At 37.8% G+C, this 22,835-nt stretch overlaps 2 protein-coding genes across 3 annotated transcripts; one reads left to right on the top strand and one right to left on the bottom strand.

Moving 5' to 3' along the window:
* Positions 1–1,055: 1,055 nt before the first annotated feature.
* On the bottom strand, positions 1,056–6,235 carry RB195_016908 (uncharacterized protein; the record flags this gene model as incomplete). The annotated part of the gene is made up of 13 exons (XM_064183650.1): positions 1,056–1,202; positions 2,460–2,644; positions 3,590–3,807; positions 3,873–3,983; positions 4,070–4,180; positions 4,275–4,369; positions 4,452–4,578; positions 4,656–4,757; positions 4,813–4,916; positions 5,016–5,076; positions 5,596–5,694; positions 5,756–5,896; positions 6,153–6,235. The coding sequence occupies 13 exons, from the start codon at positions 6,233–6,235 to the stop codon at positions 1,056–1,058; spliced, it is 1,584 nt and encodes a 527-aa protein (XP_064039531.1).
* A 125-nt stretch (positions 6,236–6,360) lies between these two features.
* RB195_016907 (uncharacterized protein) lies at positions 6,361–21,501 on the top strand (the record flags this gene model as incomplete). Of its 2 annotated transcripts, XM_064183649.1 has the most annotated exons (4): positions 6,361–6,386; positions 7,182–7,275; positions 20,600–20,682; positions 21,411–21,501. In XM_064183649.1, the coding sequence occupies 4 exons, from the start codon at positions 6,361–6,363 to the stop codon at positions 21,499–21,501; spliced, it is 294 nt and encodes a 97-aa protein (XP_064039529.1). The 2 variants fall into 2 exon arrangements, with proteins under 2 accessions (XP_064039529.1, XP_064039530.1); XM_064183648.1 differs by lacking the exon at positions 21,411–21,501 and having other exon boundaries at positions 20,600–20,713.
* Positions 21,502–22,835: the final 1,334 nt, after the last annotated feature.

Raw genomic sequence — 22,835 nt, 5'->3', positions numbered from 1 at the left:
AAACCCCATTCACCTGAAGAGAGTCCGGTTTCTTCCTATCACACCTATGCCTGAAACCTTCGAAGTATTCTGAATGCGTATGAACTTCATGTCTGCAATAGTATAAAGGATTAAGTGTCTGACGTTAGTCTATCCGCTCGGGATACCCCAACGCGTTCACTTCAATTCAGAATCGTTTAGCGTAAGCTGCTGAATCAATCCAGTGTTTTATCCTCGTAGAGAAGGCTGGGCTGAAGGGATGAAAGGCTTGGTTGGCACTGTGCCGGTTTCGAACCATTGATCGATCGTACAGTCACAACGGTATCTCCTACCGGGATAGCGCAGTCGGTTAGAGATTTCATTGTGACTGCAGGATCGATCTTTCGTACAATAATATAGAATTAAACAATTCTTGACAAGCCTTTATTAGTTTTTGGGATTTTTGAAATAAGAATCATCATTCTCTATATGACAAATGTCTTCTATGCAGTTTTGGGAAAGTACAGTACTGCTACATGCACATTGTTATTTTTTTGTGCAAGAAGGTCTAATAAAACATTTAAATTGTTGCTAATTGCAGCAATTGAACCTCGAGTATGAATTCACTTTAAAGTAAACATCTCACTGTACAAAACATTTAATATGAAAATCAACAACAATGTCAACTGGTATTACTATCCATCAACAGATGTCGTTCACTTATGAAGTGTAATATTCACTAACATTACAACTATACCTATTGCTTTACAAAGCAATAAAGACCGACTAAATTAATGCGCTAATAGAAAAAAGAAAATAAGCAAAGTTAATTATCACAGTAAAGCTTTAACAGTGTAGCAATATGCATACACATGTCCAAAACCCGGACACTGGTCTAAATGCAATAATGAAAGGAACAATCGGCAATAACAGTTAAAAGAAATAGCTGAATTGTCATAAGACTAAAGTAGTTTCGAGTCGATCATCGTGCCAATTTTCGTTATAAACACTCAGACCGTATCATCGTCGAGTATCGTAATCACTGTGTTATCCTAATGCGGAAAACATCCCATTATCGGTCTCAGGGGTTCTATTTCTTAGATTTTCGTTCCCTCCACCTCAGAGATGGATTCGGGCATCGGTTTTTTCATAGTTTCCGGCAAAAATGCCGCCGTCAAAATAGCTGCCGTCAATGAAAGCAGTGAAAAGGGAATCACCATAGCCAGCTTGCCATACGCTTCCACCTGAAATAAGCAATACGTTAGATTTTCTCCTTGCCCTTCAACGCTGACTGCTTCCTTGTTTTTGCTTCCGGGTATTCTGTTTAGGACCATGAATTAGTGTGACCTTAGTATGGCGTTCTTCTGATTCATGAGACTAGTCAACTATCTCTACAAGAAAACCTGAATTGGTGTGCGTTTTCTTTGCGCATCAATCACCGGGGTCACCGTATGCTGACAGAGGAATGTAGCCATGCCTCAGGAATAACCACAAATCAAACCTATACACTAAAAAAGTCAGAAATAGGTGTCATTGATCAAATGCTAAATTGATACATTGAATTATCTGGAATGACATCTGTGGAAATCAAATAGTCTGTGTTTGACCTGACTAATTGTATTGCAAAAGATAGGAGTATATAGATCTTTAACCTTTTTGTCACTAAATGTTATCGATTTGTTAATGGTAGTTGTCTTTGAGTTTGTACATTGGTTCTTATATCATTGAAATTTCTTATAACTGGTGTGTGAGTTATAAGGAAGGTATGTCGTTCAAAAAGAAAAAAAAAGTGAAAAAATACCTCAGAAGTGAATTTGCCAGCTTGAAGTACAACATCAGAAACTGTTGTTCTCCAAAAAACGCAAATTTTTCCATAACAGAAAATTCTTATGACAGCAGGTATTAGGTGCGGTGTGGTTCAATGACTTGTTAGCATATACTCTTTTGATGAGATCGCATCACATAGGATCCATTCTTAAATTTTGAAACTGCTCGTAGAAAAGTGCGGGAAGAACTTCGATAGATTTTTTGATTGAAAAATGAAAGTGAAAAAATTAGCTAATTTCTATTATGTGATAATTTTTCCTCAATTCTTTTGAAGATGGGTACTAATTTTATTCATAGGGTTTTATTTTTTAATTTAGAAAAGATTTGATTTACTTCTGAATTTTTGAGATTTAGATGACATTTTTGCACTGCTATAAAATTAATAGCGTACGATTCTTTCTTATAATAAGTTTCAATGCTATGAGTTCTGAAAGGAAAAGTTGAAATTTAGCACGTCAGTTTTATAATGATATTTGTCATTTTTTCGTACTTAGCTTCTGTTATGTCCAGTTTATGTGGTCCTTAACAACTTTGGCTTTTTGCTCTCTACGTTTGACAACCATTACTCGCCTATAGCCTTCTAAGGAAAACTTTGTATGTCAGGTGGCCGAATCCGCCGCCAAAATTTAACTTTGTTGATTTTTCTCTGAAGAGAACAATAACGTAAACCTTACCAGCCACAGTGCCATGTAAGACGACATAATGGCTCCAACACGTGCAATTGTCGAACAACATCCAACTGCTGTGTTGCGGACAACCGTAGGGAATAATTCAGACGTGTAGGTATACATAGCAGTGTAAGAGACAGTCACAGCACCCTTGGTGATCATCACTTGCAACATTCCCCAGTAAAACGGGACTGCAATGAAAAAAAAAATTGGTGCATGTTGGGTCAAATAAGAAGTAAATTTTTAGTAAAGGATTAACTTAATGAAAAAAAAAATGGTTTCTTGGTGTGGAATTCATAAAGGACTCAGTGTTTGAGTCTTATAGAATATTTTAATTTTTTTTTTGAGAATAAATCAAAGTTGCGTAAGGTCAACATAACGACTAAGTATTAGATCACGGTTGCGTAAGGAGGATAAATTGTTTCTTTCTTTATGCAGCTAATTCGCCTAATCAAAGGCAGTATACCACGAATCTGAAGTGGTGAGGGAACCAACGTAATCGTGGTAAGAAAAAAAAAACGGCGATTTCTGTTGCAACGCCCTATCCTTGTACACGCGTCGCATCCAAGTGCGAGCGGTCGAAGATCAGTCTTCTCTGTCTTCGAGTCTGTCTGTCTATGTCTTCTCATCAGCTTGTTCATTTGGAACCAATGAGCAGGCTGTTGGGGAGACCGGAACTTGTACATGGAGGAGCGTTGTGACGTACCTCTTAGGGAATAAAGCGGTTCCCACGTCGTTTTTTTTACGACGGGAAGGAGAGCGGAACCACCACGGTTCCCGCACTCCGCAATCCTACTTTTCTACTCTACTTTCTCTACTTTTTTCCCGCGAATTCCCTCATCACGTGAGATTCGTGGTATGTGCCTTTAATTAAATGCTTCCTTCTCGACCACATGCAATTTTCAAAGAAAGTTTAATAATTACCTCAAGTTGGTCTCACCTTTTTGAAGCCTGCTCTTTCTTTTTTTTTCTTCCATCAAGAAAAGAAAGAGAAGAATGTTTTGTATGCTTCGAAAGAAATATGGTTTAAGGTTTACTGAAGAATTTTATTCCTTTTTACAAGTAGTGTTGGGATTCCCACTTTCGCATTTGCAATTTTTTTCCTGTTCGGCTTCCAACGTAAATTATGAGCTTACCGTCATCTCCTATGATCCAGTTTAAGACAAGACAAAGTCCAGCCATCGCCAAACTTCCGGCGACAATTTGGCGCCTTCCAATGCGGTCAATGAGGAAGTAAACAAGAAGAAGAGCCGGAATTTCCATGGCGGCACTCATAGCGAAATTGACATAGAGGTTGCCACCACCGAGATCACTTTTCATCGTCAAACCATAGTACATCATAGTATTAACGGGCCTATAAGGGTTACGTTCAGCAGATTAATTTTTCTGCGGTACGGAATGGATATGAATTAAGTTTACCAGAGGAAGAAGCAAACAAGCGTTCTACGTCTCATTTTTGGCGTACGAACAAGATCAGTTATCCCAAAAGATGTGTATTTGCTGTTTTGACTGATCTCCAGTTGTTCCCACCTGCAAATTCTCGCTAGGAATTGCTTTCATTTAGCCGTATGTTCACTGTAATGTGACCCTTCTAGGTTCATATGATTGTCACCCACCATTTTTCGGGGACATATGAACCATTGATACGAGCAGCTTTGTGTAAGATGACGTCTGCTTCTTCGTAACGTTCCTTGGTCACAAGCCATCGTGCGCTTTCCGGAACCAACCTTGAAGATGGATAGATAGTGAGTGACTCGGTTCCTTCACGCACTCGTTTTTTCCTTTCTAATGGGGCAACCACATTCCAATGCTTTCGCTTACCACCAATAAGAAAGAAAGATCAGAGAAGGTAGCGCAATGGCAGCATGTAGAACACGATAATCCGTGATCACATAGGCCATACCAGCAAGAATCATCTGAAATGGATAACAATGTATTTTCACGTTTCTATAACATCGTATCTCTATTAGAAGGTTGGGAGAAGAAATGAATTCATACCTCTCCAAAAGCATAAAAGGCTCCAGCTATTACTGCACCAAGTCTCCTATATTTTGCTCCTACTAATTCCATTCCTAATACTACAGCAACACCGAAGATTCCCGGCTGAGAGAAACCGGTTCCTCCTCTGGAAGCCAACTAATTAAGATGTTCGTGTTGTTGAGTACCGTTTTTGATGAGCGCAAAACGGAAACACAAACGTACTTCAGAATAGCAAACAACCACCATGTTGGCGCTACAGTCAGCAAGGTACCACATAAAGTTTGAATAACAATGGCTAGGTAGAAAACTCTCTTTCTTCCAATTCTGAAAAACTCTATTCGTGATTCCGTTCCGATTAGATTTCCTCGAAGTCACTCACTTATCGCCCATCACGCCGCAGAACAATGAGCCAGTCATTTGACCAATATAGTACAACGACTGAACAGTCGCCTTGATCCATGACCTGTCGCCGTTCATTTCCCACTAAATGGAATGTACTTGACCGTTCTGGACGAGTACCAACTGAGAACTACGTGGCCATATTTTTTTGCAAGTGGTCGTGTTTGATTTGGAATCGCTTACTTTGTCGACAGCGGAATATCCGTTAGTGGTGCAGTTTTCCCCTGTGGTACTGTTCGAGCATCTGAAAATCTTATAATTTAGATGCTATTGCGATTATCATTGTAGTCATTTCATTATTATCTAAGAAAACCATCTATGATTTTCTGGAAAATACTTGTGTTATGTCTCCTTGTCTTGACAAAAAGTATTTCATTGTAGCTATTTTTTCTCACAATTTGATCTTCCCATTTCACATTATCTGACTACATGTTTACTAATTGACAGTCGTTTCTTCTTCCTCGATACATTAGTACATTTTCTCACTAAGGACTAATTACATGCGGCATCGATGCATCTTTTGGGTGCTAAGGGAAATAAAGATCCGGTTCTCTTGACTAGTACTTGTCTCCTTGTTTCATTCAGAATTTATTTTTGATTGTAGCGCATGCAAACGATGACCCGACGTATCCGAAGTTTGAGATTTTTACTCATCCTGCTCTCAAAATTTTTATTGTTGAATCCTTCTTCACATATGAAGGAATTCTAAGGTTTTAATCTAGATTTATACTGTATTGTCAGTCGGAAAACTTTCTACACTTACATTATTTCCGGCGGTGCGGCAACAAATGTCCAACTCATCACATGCATGGCTACGAAAATTGTAGGCAAACATAATAAGACAAACTGGAGTAGCTGATACCTGAAAATCTCTGACTTTAAGATCCATTGGATATCTCAGAAATAAAGCGATCTCAGCTCACCTTCCAAAATTCCCAAGGTGTTGAACGAGCAAGAAATCGAATGAGATCTTCTTTGGTTGTTCAGGAAATTGAACAACAATAGCTTCAAGTGGATTTTCTTGTTTTGGTGTGATTCGATTCTCGCCAATTGTATACACCATCCTGTAATTATTAAACAGTTAGGTAAAAATATGTCCTGTTGAATTGATTGAAGGCGTGAAGTTGTCAAATGAGAAACACGTAACGTAACGCTATGAGATGACCATTACGAACAAACACTAAAAGAGGAGGAGCAGTAGTAGAGGAGGGAAGGATTACTGTACGTAGGCACGTCAACACGCCGCGCACCGTGTTGACCGCCTTTTATCCTCCGACGCGCGTGGTCTGTGGACGGGCCTGTTTAGTGTAGCGTCGTTACCGTGCTGAACGACGAGATATGCATAGGAAACCGATATCGACGTCGATGCTTTCTCCACCAATAGCATTGAAAGACGACGTCATTTGCTTTTTGAACTTTCCTGTTCGAAGCTTTGATTAGGTTTGGACAGATTTGAAGGACATATAGGTATACAGTGGGATGTGGTGAATCCGATGTGGTAGAATTGCCGAAATTTTGGTGAAACTGGATGGGAGGACAGTTCTGGAGGAAAAGGTATAAGAAGAAAGGAAAATTGGGAAAAAAAAGATAGAGCTAATCAGTCCATGAGGTTAAATAATGAATGCAGGAACTTTAGACAAATGAAGGGATTGCATTTGAAGTTGTACTGCTTCATACGGGCTTGGAACCATTTACTTGAAAATGTGAACTTGTACGGCAGAATAGTCATAGCACATAAATACTTTCGGTTAGGGATCATAAAAAAGGCTCATTTTCCGGATTTTAAATTCGTAATTCATTTCATATTGAGAAATACTAGTTAGAATAACATAAAAGGATCTGAGTCAAATGCAAATTTTCCCATCAGACGCTTGATCCAGCAATAAAATTGTTGGAGATTTATCCTAACATCTGTTTGGAATTAAGTGGGAACTAATTTCAAGACGCTAAGAATAACAGGCTCGGTTGAAGCCATTCCACAACGATCCTGATCGTTCTTTTTTTTGCGTTATGTAAGAAGAAAGTGCTCATTATGTCGATTTATGTTGCATTTAAAAGAAGAGAAAAAGAACCACAGTTCCTCTTTTACGTTTTGTGATCCCTTAAAACAACTGGTAGATAGTGTTTTATGTAATCATGACATATTCTTTAAAATAATAACAGGTTTTACTCTTACAATTTGTTCGTCTGTCTTTCTGATATGCCCCGTTGTGTTAAATGTTTTCACCCATTGTTTCGACTGATAGACACACAAACGACTAACGGGACGAAGTTGCGAGCGTGAAACGTGGAGTTGAGAGAAGTTCTGGTCGGACGCAATGATCATAATGTGATAAGGTTTTAATTTAGGTTCCTGGTGTTGGCCTGTGACGGATTGTGGAAGTCCTTCGGAAACGAGGAAGTGATCAAATACGTGCATGAGTTGCTAGCGAAAGCGGTAAAGGTGCGTCGATGATTTTAGAATATAAAAAGAGTAGAGACACTTATTTTCCTCACTGAGGTTATTCAAAATAGCCAAAAACCTTGCTACGACAATTGCAACATTATATGAAGTTACTGTTAGAAACCCAGTGTCAAAGAATTGGAAAAATTTAAGAATTGTACAGATTTCCATGTGGAGTTCGTCGTTTTCACTAAATTTGTTCTGAAGGTAATTTGTTAAAGATGAAGATTGAAATTGAAAATAGAAAAAATAAAATAAAAATACTGTTACTGAATGTATATTTTTGTTCCTCACAGTTGTGAGACAGAATGAGTGAGTTACTGTCCTCCAAAGGTTGAATGAGGGGAGGTTAGTCAAGAGCGGATGAGTTAGTGGAATTAGTTGGAAGGCTTTTCTGTTTACAGAAAAAGATGGGCTGATAGATCGGAACAGAAAAATTTGGACACTGAGTATAGTCGGTTCAAAACGACATGAAGCACGGTGTAGTTGCGTAAGCGGTTGCACTCGAAGCGATGCGGTGGAGCGCAGCGGTTAGGATTGAGTGAAGACCCCTGCTACCACCGTTCATTGCTGCAGCTCGTGATGGTCCCACCTAGATTACATTTTTTTCCATTCCGATTTTTTACGCTTTATTTCGTTTTGACTCTACCATATTTTAAGGTTTTTTCACTGAAATTCTTTAGAGAGAGAGAGAGAGAGAGAGAGAGAGAGAGAGAGAGAGAAAGTTCACTGTTGTTAACATACAGATTTGTTTGAATTTTGAATTTTTGGTTTTTTGATTTGAGTCCACCGAAGTGTAACTATGAACCTGAAATATAAATTCTATCCAGTATTTCTGCTTCTCTCAATATTTAGCAGTCTTTCATATCAATAACCATGACCAATAATATATAAATATAATCCATATATAAATAATAACGATCTTTTGCATCGATAACCGTATGTACTAGGATCTTTGGAAATAACTACAATTCCTAATCTCTTATTTTTTTTGGAGGATTCCATCTATACCCCGATGACGATGTTGAACGGGACTGATACCCACGTTAGCTCTACTGTGCTACCATTTCCGACCGGTTTACTTCGGCTCTTCCTGCATTAATGATCGTTCCCTTTGACACTGCATCACTGTTGGATTTTCGCTGAGCTCCTGTATTGTAAAGGAATTATTCACGTCACGTACAGTAGAATGATGTTACAGATCTCCTCTGATCTCCAGAATCAGTTGGGTTCAGACGACCCATTACTGATTGCATCATTCTATTCTCATGAGAACTTAGAGAGGTTTTTTTTGGGAACAATTGAAGGAGTCTTGAATTCCATAAATAACTAATTGAATTATCAAATTCTACATACAAAGTAGTGAGACTGAACTGGACTTCTCTGATCGTGTTAAAGTAATTTCGAATGTTCTTTTTCTCAGAAACTACCGGTAATGGCTGAAGTGCAGATTTTCACATCATTCATCGTCTTTGTGTTGATATTTACATTGCAAAGGACGTAATACATCTTATTGTTGGAAACACGAAAAACCTCTTTATCATCAAGACGATAACGTCTTGAAGGACATTTGATTTGACGTGTGTATACGTTCATTGCAATCACTTGATCAATGATGTGTTGATCGAGTCGTTTCCGGGACTTCTCCTGGAATGAAATTGGCAGGCACTAAGAGTCCAGGAGTTCTTGGAGCGGTTCTTCACGCATAACCTAATTTTACTCGATATTCCCCGCTTTTTACTTGGTTATTTCTTAGATGAGCTGATTTTACGCGATTCGAAGTTTACAGCTGTGCTGTATCAATAGTAGTTTTCTGACAGAAAAAAAGAAATTGTAACCGTAACCGACAACCGTTTTTAGATCCCTTCCTGAATAGAAGTTTGAAAACACTTCCTACCCGGAATTGGAACCACATTCTCGGGTTTTGGGACCAAATGACATAATTTGTCCCAAAATCCAAGAAATCCCATCTATTACTTACTTCTACTCTGCACTGAGGTTGTCAGTTACGAGATTTCCGTATACTTTGCATATTCTTTTAATATTTGGCTAAGATATTCATAGAACTCTTTACTAATGAGGAAAACCCAGCTTTCAACGGAAGAACGCTTTCACTATTCTCAAAGAGAGCTCTAAGGAATCTAACTAAAGATTACTGAAAACGAGCTTTTCCATGGTTGGGCAGAACTTTTCGAAACTACGTACTATATTTTGCAAATTATGGTTTTATGCAACGTTAATTTGTCACCTTGTATGACTTACTACTACATATAATATCTACATGCATATTTCAATTGATTTCGTTGTAACTCTTATCGGGCATCATTTTCTCAGAATACTATGTTGAAAAAATGAAAACCAAAAAGAAATGAAAACGAAAATTTGCGATGCGACGGCTTTATCGGAAAATTCTTTGAATTAGGTACGAAACGTGTTCTTTGCGTAGGGTCGATGGATATTATTATTTGCGCCGTTATGAATTTGCACAATTTGTTCGATTATTCCTTGAGATGCAATAAATTGTAGTTTTAATGGAAGGACTCTTCATATAAGTCTTTTGAAATCTTTTATGAAATTCGCAAGAAAAATGACCGAACATGTTGGCGCATTATATGTCCACATTCTCTCGTTTTCTTTGACGAGTGAAGCAAAATGAAACAGAATTGATTTTGACGGTAAGATTTTTTATTAGAAAATTTGATGAAAAGATATGAAAATTAGATGATAATCTTTTTTGCAAGGCGCGGACAACAGTTAGTAATTGGTAACGAAGTGAAGAAAAAAAGAAAATATTCACGGTCTCTAAGTGTTTCAATGAGACTATAAGCACGAAAAGACGATAATATGTAATAGTAATGATAATAATAATAATAATAATAATAATGACGACAATAATAATAGATAACAAATTAAAATTGAATGCTAAGTCATTCTCCATGAAGAATTATTAGGACGGGAGTGGAGAGAAAAACTATGAAGAGAACTTGTCCTAGTTGTTTAAATTCTCCTTTTAAGGCATACGCTAACATCTAGCCCGTAAACAGTTGCATCCGGAAAATTCTTGTTTTTTGATGGTGACTGTAACATTGTTGTCATTATTTCCTGACAAAACAGTTACGTGCCTTTGCATTTACTTGCATTCTAACGTTAATTTTTTTTTCTTCTTCTGAGCTATGAAAGCTACGGCCGAAAGAAGCGCCTCGTACTATACCGAACTCAATCTTCAATTTTTGAATTAAACAGCTAAAAACAGAACATATTTGTGCGTGCTAAAGTGAGACAGTTTTTTTTCTTCTTTGAAATCTTGTAATTGATCATTCTACAAGAATCGGTCAGGATGTTCGTGGCGGCGTTTGTTCGGCGAACTCGCGCTGCAACGCACGATGTCAGCCGAGTTTTCTCCCATTGATTCACGTGTAGTGTGATTAACTTTTTGAGTCTCGTAGTTGACTTCTATCATTACATAACAAACATGCAGTGTTTTCCCGCACATTCATAGATGTGCTGCGGTTCCAGCAGGTTGATGATAGAAAACAGCTAGTGAAACAGACAGAACAAGATTTCCCCGTATGTGAATTGAGTTGTCTGCTGATGCGATTAAACGATAAAGCTTTATGGCGTTTCGAATTTGCAGTAAAGAAGAACTTTAGATGTAGAAAAAGTTGATGGGGGCACTGAGTGCAAAAAAAGTTCATGAAAAGAGAAGAGGTCCACGTGATTTCCATGTCTGGAAGGTTACTTTGATTTTATATCATCGAATGCGGAACTTTATTCGAGATCTACGCCTAGATTGCTGCAGGTGAGAAATCGTAGAGATATGTTGATGAGCAGTACTAATTCCGTCCAACGATTAACCTTGAAACAAGTACTGTTATTACGGTTAAGGGGGATCATCTTTATCTTCAAGTATTTTTTTTTTCGTTGTGGAAAAACTCAAGGAATCTATCTAGGTTACTTTCTGACATTTTTCAAGCGTTGCACATACGGGTTCGTATAGGTTTCGACTAAAATTAGGGACACCAGCACTACGAGCGAGTTGTTTCGCATTCGATATCCGAATTAGGTAATCGTGACCGAGATTGAGAGACAGAGAAATGCAGCCACCATCAGTGTCGGTAGTTTTATGCTAGCGATAAACCATTGATGACGGTCATTGCTGGTTTTGAGTCGCCTACGCACGTTCGCATCAGGGAGATTTCTTCTCCAAGTCAGAACATGATCTTATTGCTATTGGATTTTCATGCAAGATCAAGATTCAGGGGGAGGAAAGGTAGTAGGAATTTTTCAGAGTCTTACTGCGTAATATTCTGGGAAAATTCTGCAGTATCAAATAAAAATAAATGATATTTTATTAGTTGATGTTGAGAGGGTATCAAATTTTTTCTTCCTTATATTTGCTGAAATAGAGTGACACCAAATGATTTTTTAATGAAATATTTTCTCCATGAAACACGTCATTTATGTGAACATTCCAAAATTTTCTAGTAAATAAATAAATATATAAATAAATGATGAGCAATAATCTTTAATAACAATATCCTAGTATTTATCTTTAATAATAATATGCTCTATCTAGTAATATCTTTAATTAATAATTTTATTAAAGAAAATTAAAATTAAAAGAAATAAATAATAAAAAGTAAACATCAAATAAATAAATTTTCTAGTAGTATCTTATTTCAAGCTTCTGTGACTAAGCGACTCCTGCATGAGTTGTTTAATGTTGTTCGAATCAAGAATAGTGAATGCGTTTGTTCAGTGAATTGTGAGTTTTTTTCTTTCAAATTTCAGTAACGTTGGTAAACAAACAGTTCATACGATGATGATTCATCTGCTAGACTTGAATCTATAACAGTAACGTCGGGTTCTTTCGCTGTATGCGTGTTTGAAAGTATGACCAGTCATCTGTTCATATCTTACTTCACTAAATCAAGGAAATCAATCAGGGAAATAGTGAAGAGGTTTTAAGATTTTCTGTAAATCTTTTTTATATTTGTTAATATCCGGAAAAATTCCAAAAGTAAAGGAGAGAATCAAGTGAAGTTTGACGTGAAAATTTGAATAATTGGAAATGCAAACGTTTTCTGCGAAAGCGAGAATAATAAGGATTCAAACGACTTCTAGGTAGTTACTTAGCTAGAAGTCATTTAAACCTGTATTATTGCCAATGTGTACGGGGCTGATCTCGTTTACATAGGGGAATTGCGCCTGGTGAAGTGAAGTTTTAGACCTACATAGCAAGATTATAGTGAGCTTTTGTAATTTTTCGTGAGAACCTTTCTCGCGCTTTCATTGGTACAAATCTGAAGAATCTTAAAAATTGGTATTCGCAATGAAATAATTCTGGAAGAAATAACTTTTGAGAAGAATGCTTCAAATTTTCCCTTAAATTCCATCCTAACGCGTATATAGAGGCGGTGGATTGAGCCGAATTTGTAACGCAACTGTCATTATGGAAATCAGATTTTTTTTGTGAAAAGGGAAAGGGCGGAAACGTTCAATTTGTGCCTCAGTGGTGGCTGTTCTTTAAGTGAGAAAGACTTATTTGTTCATATAGGAATCGAATGAGTTCGACTTGACTTAAAAAAAAATTAAATTGAAACTTAAACTTAAGTTGACATAAAAAGAAAAAGGAAGTGGGAAAAAGTATTTTTTTCTAGGACTGATTTGAGGTTGTATTTTTTTTAGGAAAGTAGTTTTCTCTAGCATTCGCGTATTTGGTTAGTACTGTACTCTCAGCCACTGCCTAACTATTTTTTCATGGAAAACTCGAAAAATTTGATCCACGCGGTATTTGACCAAGTCACTTTAGTCGCTTTACTTGGAAATATGATGCTCAAAAAGTATAAATATTTACTAATAAATTAAGCTCATGGTTCTATAGATAAGGAGATCATGGCGTGAATACAGAGGCTGAGGAAGGAGGTTATGATATGACGATAGAAATTCTCATGTAATAAAATGGTTGATTCGGTGGAATTTTCTCATCAAAGGTTTTCTGAGTCTCAAAACAAAAATTCTGAAAAATTAGAGAAACCCTTAGATGAATGATAATTCTGTAAGTGGGCGAAGAAATGTGAAAGACACAGAAACTATTATAGTTGCCATAATATGTATCGGTTGTTATTTTTGATCATTGTCATTTTTTGTTCGTGCATATTGACATGTACTCTTTGAGTAACATTGCTAATATGCCAATCTTTGGGGTAATTGAAATTGCAGGTTGTTTTATTTGCTTATTTATATGCTATGGTGTATAAGAATTTTTTTGTTTTACTATGCATATAACAGAATGGTTTAATGTTCAAGTGTTTCTTCTCTGCAAACATAGTTTCTATTTAATCCTCCGGGATTTGTGAATTTATATAGAGACTGGATCCTTATGTCCTGCTCTGAGATAGGAACCGTTCGCATTCGGAACAAAAACAGAAGGAAAAATCGTTTGAAATTGAAACTAATCAACGAAAGATCGGCAAGACAGTTCATATTTGAAGTTTGTTCGTTTATCATGACTATTGATCTTTCTAACTCTTCTGTTTCTGGCGCTGGGTTTCCATATTTTTCAATTTTTCTGTCTCACATAAATTGTGTGATTGACATGTTACTAAGTCCAATGCAGAAGACCCAGAACATGAAGATAAGGAAGGAACAATAAAAAACGGGGAGAATTCTAGGAAATATTTTTAAAAAGTGGATGCATTGACTACTTGTCTCCTTTGAAATTCGCCTTTGTCAGCTAAATAATCTACAATTTTCAAAAATTCTATCATGCTGTTGATTCAATTTTTCATTTGTTGGTTCTCCTCAAGAAATTCGCTTGAGTTATTCCGTAGTTCCTTTTAAAAAAAGTAAGATTTCCCCGAGATTCTTGACAGGTTACTCTTTTGATAGAGAATGAGATCCTTCTTCTTTCTTTTTTGAAGAGTAATTTGATAAATGATTCCAAGATTTTAATTTCGAAAAGATTCGTGGTACAAACTTACTGGTGATCTCAATTATTATTCGCTTCTGTTATCGTAATACGTTGTTCGTAAAGGTCATTTTGAAGTTCAGTGCATTCGACGAAATTTCCAATTGGTCATCTTTTGCATACATTCTGTACAGTAGAAATATTTTCGCATTCAATTTTTGTACAATGACCAGACACGACAGTGAACAGTTAATTAATATGCAGTTAAAACCGTAAACCTTTTTGCGTCAACGACCGCTGCAGGTATTAGCGAAAAAAAATGTTTCTCCTCTATATTCAAGACAAAGAGGGACAAAGTGCGGAACTGCTGAATTGCCCGTTAGCTTAAAAAAAATGATGACATGAAAAAAAAAACCTTAATGGATAGATAGCAGTGATGGTTTTCGCATGTTTGTCACGAGTTTTTGGACAAAGTAAACGGGAATGGGTAGATCTTATGATTCCTATGGAGCATGACTTTAACTCCTTTTATTAGTTGGGTTCTTTCACTTCTTTTACTAGTTGGATCTTCTCTTTCATTCCAAAGTTCTTGTGACTCCTAAAGTTGAACACCGAAATTTCTAGAAAATGTTTGAATCGGTTTTCAAATTATTCTCGAAGGAAAAAAAGAAAGATCTCGTAGCCTAACAGGAGAATAATTTGTAAAAAAAATCTTTTTGAAATAACAATTCTTACGTTCGTTGAGATATGATTTATTTCATTTGCAACGCCCATCCATATGCTGTCGCTTAGAGAATCATGCATGATTAATCCGCAACTGTACCTCACATTTGTTATACAGTCAACGTTGCACGAAAAATGAGGGTAATCCTTATTCAATGCATTTAGTTCTACTGGGAATTGGCAAATTCTGCGTAGGTAAAGTGCAGTGTTTTAGTAAAATGATAAGAAATTCCTGCTATATATAGTATATGCACGCGTTGTAGGCAGGTCTTGTCTGAAATTCCCACTGAAATTAGAGGCATCACCCCACGAATCTGAGGGGGTACGGATTTCAGGAGGAGTATTCGTATACGGGATAGCAGATTATGGAGAAGAAGGGTTATCCCATCCATTTCTTCCTAATTGCCGTAAAAAGCGGCCCGGAAAATACGAATTCGAGCGTTTCGACGCGCTATTTTCTACAACGGGTTCGATTGGAGCGCGCCAGCCGTGTGCATACGCCGTATCTTCCAGGCCGTTTTTTACGGCAATTAGGAAGAAATGGACGGAACCACACCCCGCTCCATAATCTACTATCCCGTATAAGAATACTCCACCTGAAATCTGTACCACCTCAGATTCGTGGGGTGATGCCTTTAAAGGCTTCGATTTAGGAATTGAGACTCTGCGACGTAAAAGACCTCCATGTATTCATTACAACAAAGCCTCGCAATCCACTTGGGTTTCGTCAACGCATTCGAATTCAATTCGGAATCGTTCGAGTTTCATGAACGCGTGTGTAGCCTGTTTGCCAGGTGGCCCTATGGGGGCCAGGTGACGTCAAGTCGTCAAGTCTGTGTTTTTATCCTTGCTAGAGAAGTCTTGTACTGGCTTGGTTGACCTGGGGCAGTTTTTAAACATCGACGACTTTCCACTGCCACTTCTTGACATCTGCCACGAATTCCGCCGCGAGTTTTTCCCATAGGTATTGTAGTACCATCTACTATGTTCGACCTCACATACAATAAAAGTCATATTTCCAAGTCCGGTCCCGTTACCTGTTAGCATTCCAATTTTTTATGTGGTTATCTACTCTATGACAGGTAACAGTACATCAACAAGAGTATAAAATATATTTGTGAAAGATTCGTTTGTAGAGGTTTAAATGAATTAACGATTCTCCCGAGAGAAGAGGAAGGGTAAGGGTGTTGCGTACCCAGGTTACGATCTTGTAAGGTGCAGGCGTTATGCGGATTTTCGTAGGACAAGAAATTAAAAAAAAAACTTTAGTGGAAGCAGAAATTTAAGCGAATTTCCTCAGGTTTAGTTAATGTACATACGTATGATCTCAATAATCAACTTAATTGAAGTGCAAATTTAAACGAAACCCCTTGGGTATAGTTTTCATCTCCTTGATCAACGCTCATGGACATAATGTTAGTATCACGTTGATTCTGTGCGTATGAAGAGTAGAAGAAAAGGACAAAACAAACTGCTCGGATTGCTCTAGAAATATATATATATATATATATATATATTGATAGAGAAATAACTTTCGTCGAATTCCGCTTATTTCGTTCTCTGTTGTAGACTTATATTCTGCAAGAAATGCATAACTTTGTGAATCGAAGATAGCCTAATTTATAATTTTGAACGAAATAATTCGGTGCGAATGATTAGCGGTTCGAAGAAAAGTGATCAGACTGTAATAAAGAAGTTGACAAGTTATTCAGTAACGAGAAATGATGATGTCATTATGAAGAAATTGATCTATTCGAAGGATGATAGAGAATATTGGATTAATTTATCAGTCCACATACAAACATATGTGCTCAATAACACAACTATACTAAGTAAATGACTCTATGGAACGGTTATCATGTTATTTGAACGTATTCATCGGAATAATATGCATACATCATCGGTATTACATGTTGTGATCGGATAAAAGTGTCATTGTGTTGTTGTGGGTTAAAAAAAAAAACATCAAAACATTACAAACAATAAATGATTTTCCCAGTCAACAAAAAGCAAAATATTCTTTGCAAAGAGATTTTGCAGGGATATTACGGTTTGCCGATGAACGGTCTCATTTTTGCTGGGAAGTTTTTTTCTTTGAAGAGTTAGAACAAATGTTGAAGCAAAGTATGTATGTATGTACATACATAGGATTTTATGAAAGAAATGAGCATAATTTGTAAAATAAAAAAAGAAAAGGGAGATAATTCAAGAAAAAAACATGAATACATTGAGCTGAGCTTATTGTACTTAAATGTAATGGAAAGCAATGAATAAAGTATATTTCGGTATGCAAAAGAAAAAGCCGAATATTACTGTCAATACAGTACTGTCTCGTTTATATTCGTGTTTTATTGTCATAGAGCATTCACAGTAGTCCATATTTCGTCATCGCCTCCTGATATAACATTAGGATTTAGACAGATATTGAGTTGAGTTATCTATTGATTGTGGTTTGTGGTGGCTCATCTGTGTGAAATTATTTGCGCAGCTGTGAAGAGGCGGCCAATTAGACAAATTGCGTCTGACATTTGCTAACTTCTCTCAAAGATGTTTCACGAATAGACTTCTCATATAGGTAAACATTTGTCAGCTATTATATATGAAGAAGGAAATAGAAGACAGATTAGTTTAGCACCGAAATATTTTGTGTTCATCGTATTCACCTGTTTCCATACGCGTATTATTCACAAGTGGAGCTGTACATCATAGATTATTGTTAAGGGTACATATTTTTATATGGGATTGTTTTACTGGGGAATTTGAGTGTGGAATGTGGGTGTGAGTGCATATACAAGTACACTTCAGTCATGACTAATACTGGGCACTCGTAAATATTAAAGGTAGCGTATCACGACATTGACGTAGCACGGCAATCCAGGGAAAACGTGAGCTCAGATTTATGGGAACGAGCGTGGCTAACTTCATCTTCCCCTAATCGTCATAAAAAAACGGCGTGGAAGACTTCACTACGAAATCAGTCGCAATGCGGCACACAGGCATGTGCTACTTCCATTGCGAGCGCTCGAGAATCAGCGAGGTCTCCTCAGCGGTCTATTCAAGTAGCACGAATGATATAGGTAGCTGAGGGAACCGGAGCGTGTACGAGGGATGCGTTCTTCCTAGGAAGAAACGCTGTTCCCACACACGACGGGTTTACGACGATTAGGGGATGTTGAGCGGAGCCACGCTGCCTTTCGCAATCCACAACCCGATCTCTACGGCTGCCCGCAGAGATCAGAGCCGCGCGGGCAGCGCGGTTCGGTGGCTCTGCACTTCGATAGCTATTGAGTGCTCACAACTTTGCGTTCTATAATCATCGAAGTGCAGAGCCGCTGAACCGCGCCTCCCGCAAGCAGCGAACTCTGCAGGCAGCGTAAGGCTTTCCTGGGGCTTCTATACTACCTCAATTCCGTGATACGCTGCCTTTAACGTCATCATCTCTTTTAAAACGCTCATATACCTTAATAAGAAACCCTCTGCAAGTATTCGTGAGCTCAGTGAGTTCTACAATATGGGAACAGTTTGGCGGCGAAGCTCGGTAATAGCAAAAAGTTTCATATCTCTCGTCGTGGTTACTTCTGGTCTCAGTAATTAAGCATGGAGAAGCATGTCTAAGTATGAAAGAGTATGAAGAACCATTTGGAGTATGGAATAGATATTTAGAAATGTCAACGAGTATGTGAAGGAATGTGGAATAACACGGAGGATTACGGAGAAAATATTGAGTTTTTTTCCCGATTTCTCTTCTCCGTTCTCCGAGTTTCCTTACAAATAGGGGTTCTTTAAATGTCGCTTTTGGAACGGTAATATTCCGCTACGAAGCTGTCAAAATAGTATTGAAACAGAAACGGAAAGAGACAAAAATTCAAAACTGTTCATGAAAATGCAGGCGAATCCATCAAAGATTAGTGCAGTTCGTCGTTGTGCAAATAAGATTATAAGATTTCATCTCATGGAAAAATTTGCTGCAAATAAAATGAGGGGGTTTTAATATCACATCAACAAGAAGAAGAATGTGAAGTGTAACGAAAAGAAGTTTGCACCTAACTTACACCTAAATAACATTTATAGTAAATGATGGGAAAAATACGTTTGAAAAATTCTGATCAGTGCCTAGAATTCATCTCATTAGTCCTAGCTGAGTCTCAACGTAAAGGAAGAATAGTCAACGCTTGGAACAAGATTTGCTCGTATTTGGTCTTGTGAGAATTCGGATAAAATCGTAGGTAAGGAACAATCAGGAGTCAGAAATAATAACAAACAGTTGGTGCTCCTAATCTAAAACTGAGTCCAACCACACGTGACCCCAGGAAAGTTTACAGTCCAAAGTCTTTCCAAGTTTACAATTTACAGTCGCTGTACGCGCACATGCGGCGCAGCCAACTGTAGCGTTGTTGAGGGGAAACAAACAAAATCCCAATCGGTAACAAATGTCTCTAGTCAAAAGTCTTTCAAAATCCTATCATACACTTTTGTTAAGAAGAATAGAATAGAACATTTGTATGAAGAAGGGAGGTTTAAAGGTAAAGTTTTAATATTCGGAGAACAACGAATATGTGTTATCGATGAATATGAGACATTTACAAGTGAGATCGGTAAATCTTAAGTGCCTCATGAGTGAAATTTGTGAATAGTACACACTCGTGGAATATTCTCGGGCAGTTTTTTTTAAATGAATGATTGTGAGTGAGAAAAAAGCTTGCGCAATGAAAATTCGTACAGGTATACATGGCCGCAAAGAGAAGTTACTAATCCCTTATTAGCAAAACAATTCGCACGTTAGATTTGCTTCGCTTGTGATTTTCTGCTACATTTTATACTATTCTATTTCTCTGAAAGGTACTTTCTTTTTGAATAGATCTTTGGAAGTTGGATGTTACGATTAAACATACCTTTGTTGATCACCGAAGAATGTTTTTCTACTTGTGCTTATTGTGAGTGCCGTTGCTGTTGTTGTTGTTGTTCACGTTTCGTTCAGGGTAATTCACAAAAAAAAAATGGTGAATGCGAAGCGAGGAAGAGCGGTTTGTTGCGTGAACGACACATTTTTATTGCACAGAATACCAAATGCGCAAATATTCATCCAAATTTCAAAGGGAGGAGTGACATTCTTCCCAACATGTGAAGCTAGTCACTTTTCATAATGGAAATGCTCAATAGACGTTTTACAGTGAAGTTGGTAGTTGCTAAAGCCTGCACTCAGTAATTTTTTTTCAATAATAATGAAGTAATAATAATAATAGATTCATGATTTTAATACACTATTATCTTCAGATTGCAGTTGTAGCGCAGTAGTAAGAGATACTGGACACTATCTGGTCCGGAATCGACCAAATAAATTGGTACCAGATTGTCCGGAAACATAAATACACTTCAACAACATTGGCTTGATTGAGCTATTTTGGACCCGCAACTCATTCTACGTTCAAAGGGATTGATAAGCGCCAAACACCACTCTTCATCCACAAAATATTCACTGGACCTTATTTTTGACAACATAGATTGTTTTGTTTTACCGAAATGGGGAAGATCACCCCCTCTCCATAATCTACTATCCCATGTAAGAATACTCCACCTGAAATCCGTACCACCTCAGATTCGTGGGGTGATGCCTTTAACAATTCATATGATTTTTAGACGATTTCGATATTTTACTTCAACTTCGTTTTCAACGATCATTCACAAGTTTAGGGAATGGAGGAACGAGAGATTTGGCAACAAATGGCCGAGGATCTGGCGGCTGAGGCCGTACGAAGAAGATGTGGCGATAATGTGTCAGTGATTCTCATTCGATTGCACGTGTAATTTTATTCGCTGGAACCAGCTACTTTTCAAGACTGTTTTTCTTTGTTTCTTCGGTTCTGTTCCCGTTAGATTTTACACACTTTTCGTTGTCCAATTTATTCATATTTTAATTAGAGCAATCTTCTAAATAACGTTGAACGTTAATTTGCATGCCGTGTATCTGAAGCTGTGTATCTGTTTTGTTTCCTTTGTCATTATTCAATTTTTGTTGATTCTGCGAAGCATTGTTATGTAGATTTTGATGTGTCTGAGATGTTGATAGAATGAATAAAATGAATAAATCACACAACAACTCACTTATCGTACTAGAAATATGTCATAACTGAGAATCTATTCATCAACGACTGGTTTTCTTAGAGAAGAAGATCATATACTTCTACTTGTGTTCTTTGCGTTGATTTTTTAAAACCACTTATTGACAAGTTACCGTGCTATACTCGTACATTGATCAAGCAGACAAATTTTTGTCATCTAACGTTTGAAGCATGTTTGAAGAGTTCTTTTTTCTAAATCACCAACTTCGTAAAAAAAAAAAGAAAAAAGCTTATGAATGTACATGCAACTGATCAGATATTATTTACAAATTATTAATCAATATTTACAAAAGCATCACTATTTCAAAAAAGAAGAAATCAATTTATTGTTTGATGCAAAATATTCATCCAGCTAATCTTGAAGAGCAATGATGCTTTTACAGAAAATTCCGCTTAGACTATAGTGATCGGAAAGCTGGCGCATTGGCTGTTGTCTCCCGCGAAGCTCCGCTCACTCAAGCCCAGGCTATATAACGGAGCCGTTTTACCAACCTTCTGCCTGTTTCCGTTTGTTCCTTTTGAGGGGGTTTCGTAACGCAGTAGGCTTGGTATTTTGATATCGTTATCGCTCCTCTGTATTCGCCTTGCGTGGAGTAGTGCTTTGTTTTGTAATGCATATGGAGTGTATAATGCGCGGCAAGTGCTGGGAAGAAGGCATAACTTTTTGGGGATTGAAAAGGTGGATCACAACAAAGCAGGGAGAGCCATCCCGTCGCGTAAAGCCTTGGTGGCACGCGGCTGACGCTAGTGGCATGATCCACATTATATTCTCCCCCCACTAACTAGAGTCCATATGAGTTCCCACCTCCTTTAAGATAAGGTAGTCTGTCACAATAGAGAAGATAATAAACATGCAATGTAGCAGTACTGGGGCAGGAGAAGACTTACGAAAGACAGGCTGCCCGAAGTCAAGGTCAGGAAACGCCAAGGTAGCATAGGCGGAAAGTAGGCGCGGGTTCACTGACCATCGGAGAGAACCCCTTTAACGCGAGACAGAACCCCGACTCACAACAACTGTGGAAATACGAGGAAGATTTCTTTAAAGGCAGCTTACCACGAATCTGAGGTGGAGCGGATGGATTTCAGGTAGAGTATCTGTGCACGGGGTCGTAAATTATGGAGACGAGAGTAGTTCCGCTCATCTCTCCTTGCATCACTGCAAACAGCCGCCTCCAGAATGCTGTTTTGTACGACGTTATCTACTGCAACGCTCCATCTTTTGCGCCGCCTCCGCCCTACGATTGGTCGGAAATCAATTCGGACTGCCCCGATAGGCAGTAAGGGACGCTAGGCGTGCAAGGCTGGCGCGCTGCAATAGAAGACATCGTACACAACAGCATTCAGGGGCCGGCTGCTTGCAGTGATTCAGGGAGAGATGAGCGGAACCACCCCGGTCTTCATAATCTACGAAACCGTATACGGATACTCCACTTGAGATCCGTACCACCCCCGATTCGTGATATGCTGCCTCTAACCTCAAACGAAAGGATGGGTTTGAAATTTTTTTTCCAACTCGACGGCACATGATATTTAGCTCCTAAGCATCTCATTCATATACAGTAAGATTCCAGTGTTAGGATTTTGAAAAGATTTGTTAGGAATAATTTGAAGCTGTAAAATGATATTTTTAAAGATTGCAAAAGAAATTCCTAATTTTTCCGACAAAAAGCCATCAGAATGAAAAAAATTATATCCAGCCCCTTACTACTACACAACTGATCTCATTACGTCATTACCGACAGCTACCTGGTACTTTTTTTCGTTGCTTTCAGAACCTCTGAGACTTTCGAGAGCACAGAAACAGCGTC

Source organism: Necator americanus, chromosome II, assembly GCF_031761385.1.
Source record: "Necator americanus strain Aroian chromosome II, whole genome shotgun sequence".
Taxonomy (NCBI): Eukaryota; Metazoa; Nematoda; class Chromadorea; order Rhabditida; family Ancylostomatidae; genus Necator; species Necator americanus.
This window is presented reverse-complemented; position numbering and strand designations above follow the sequence as displayed.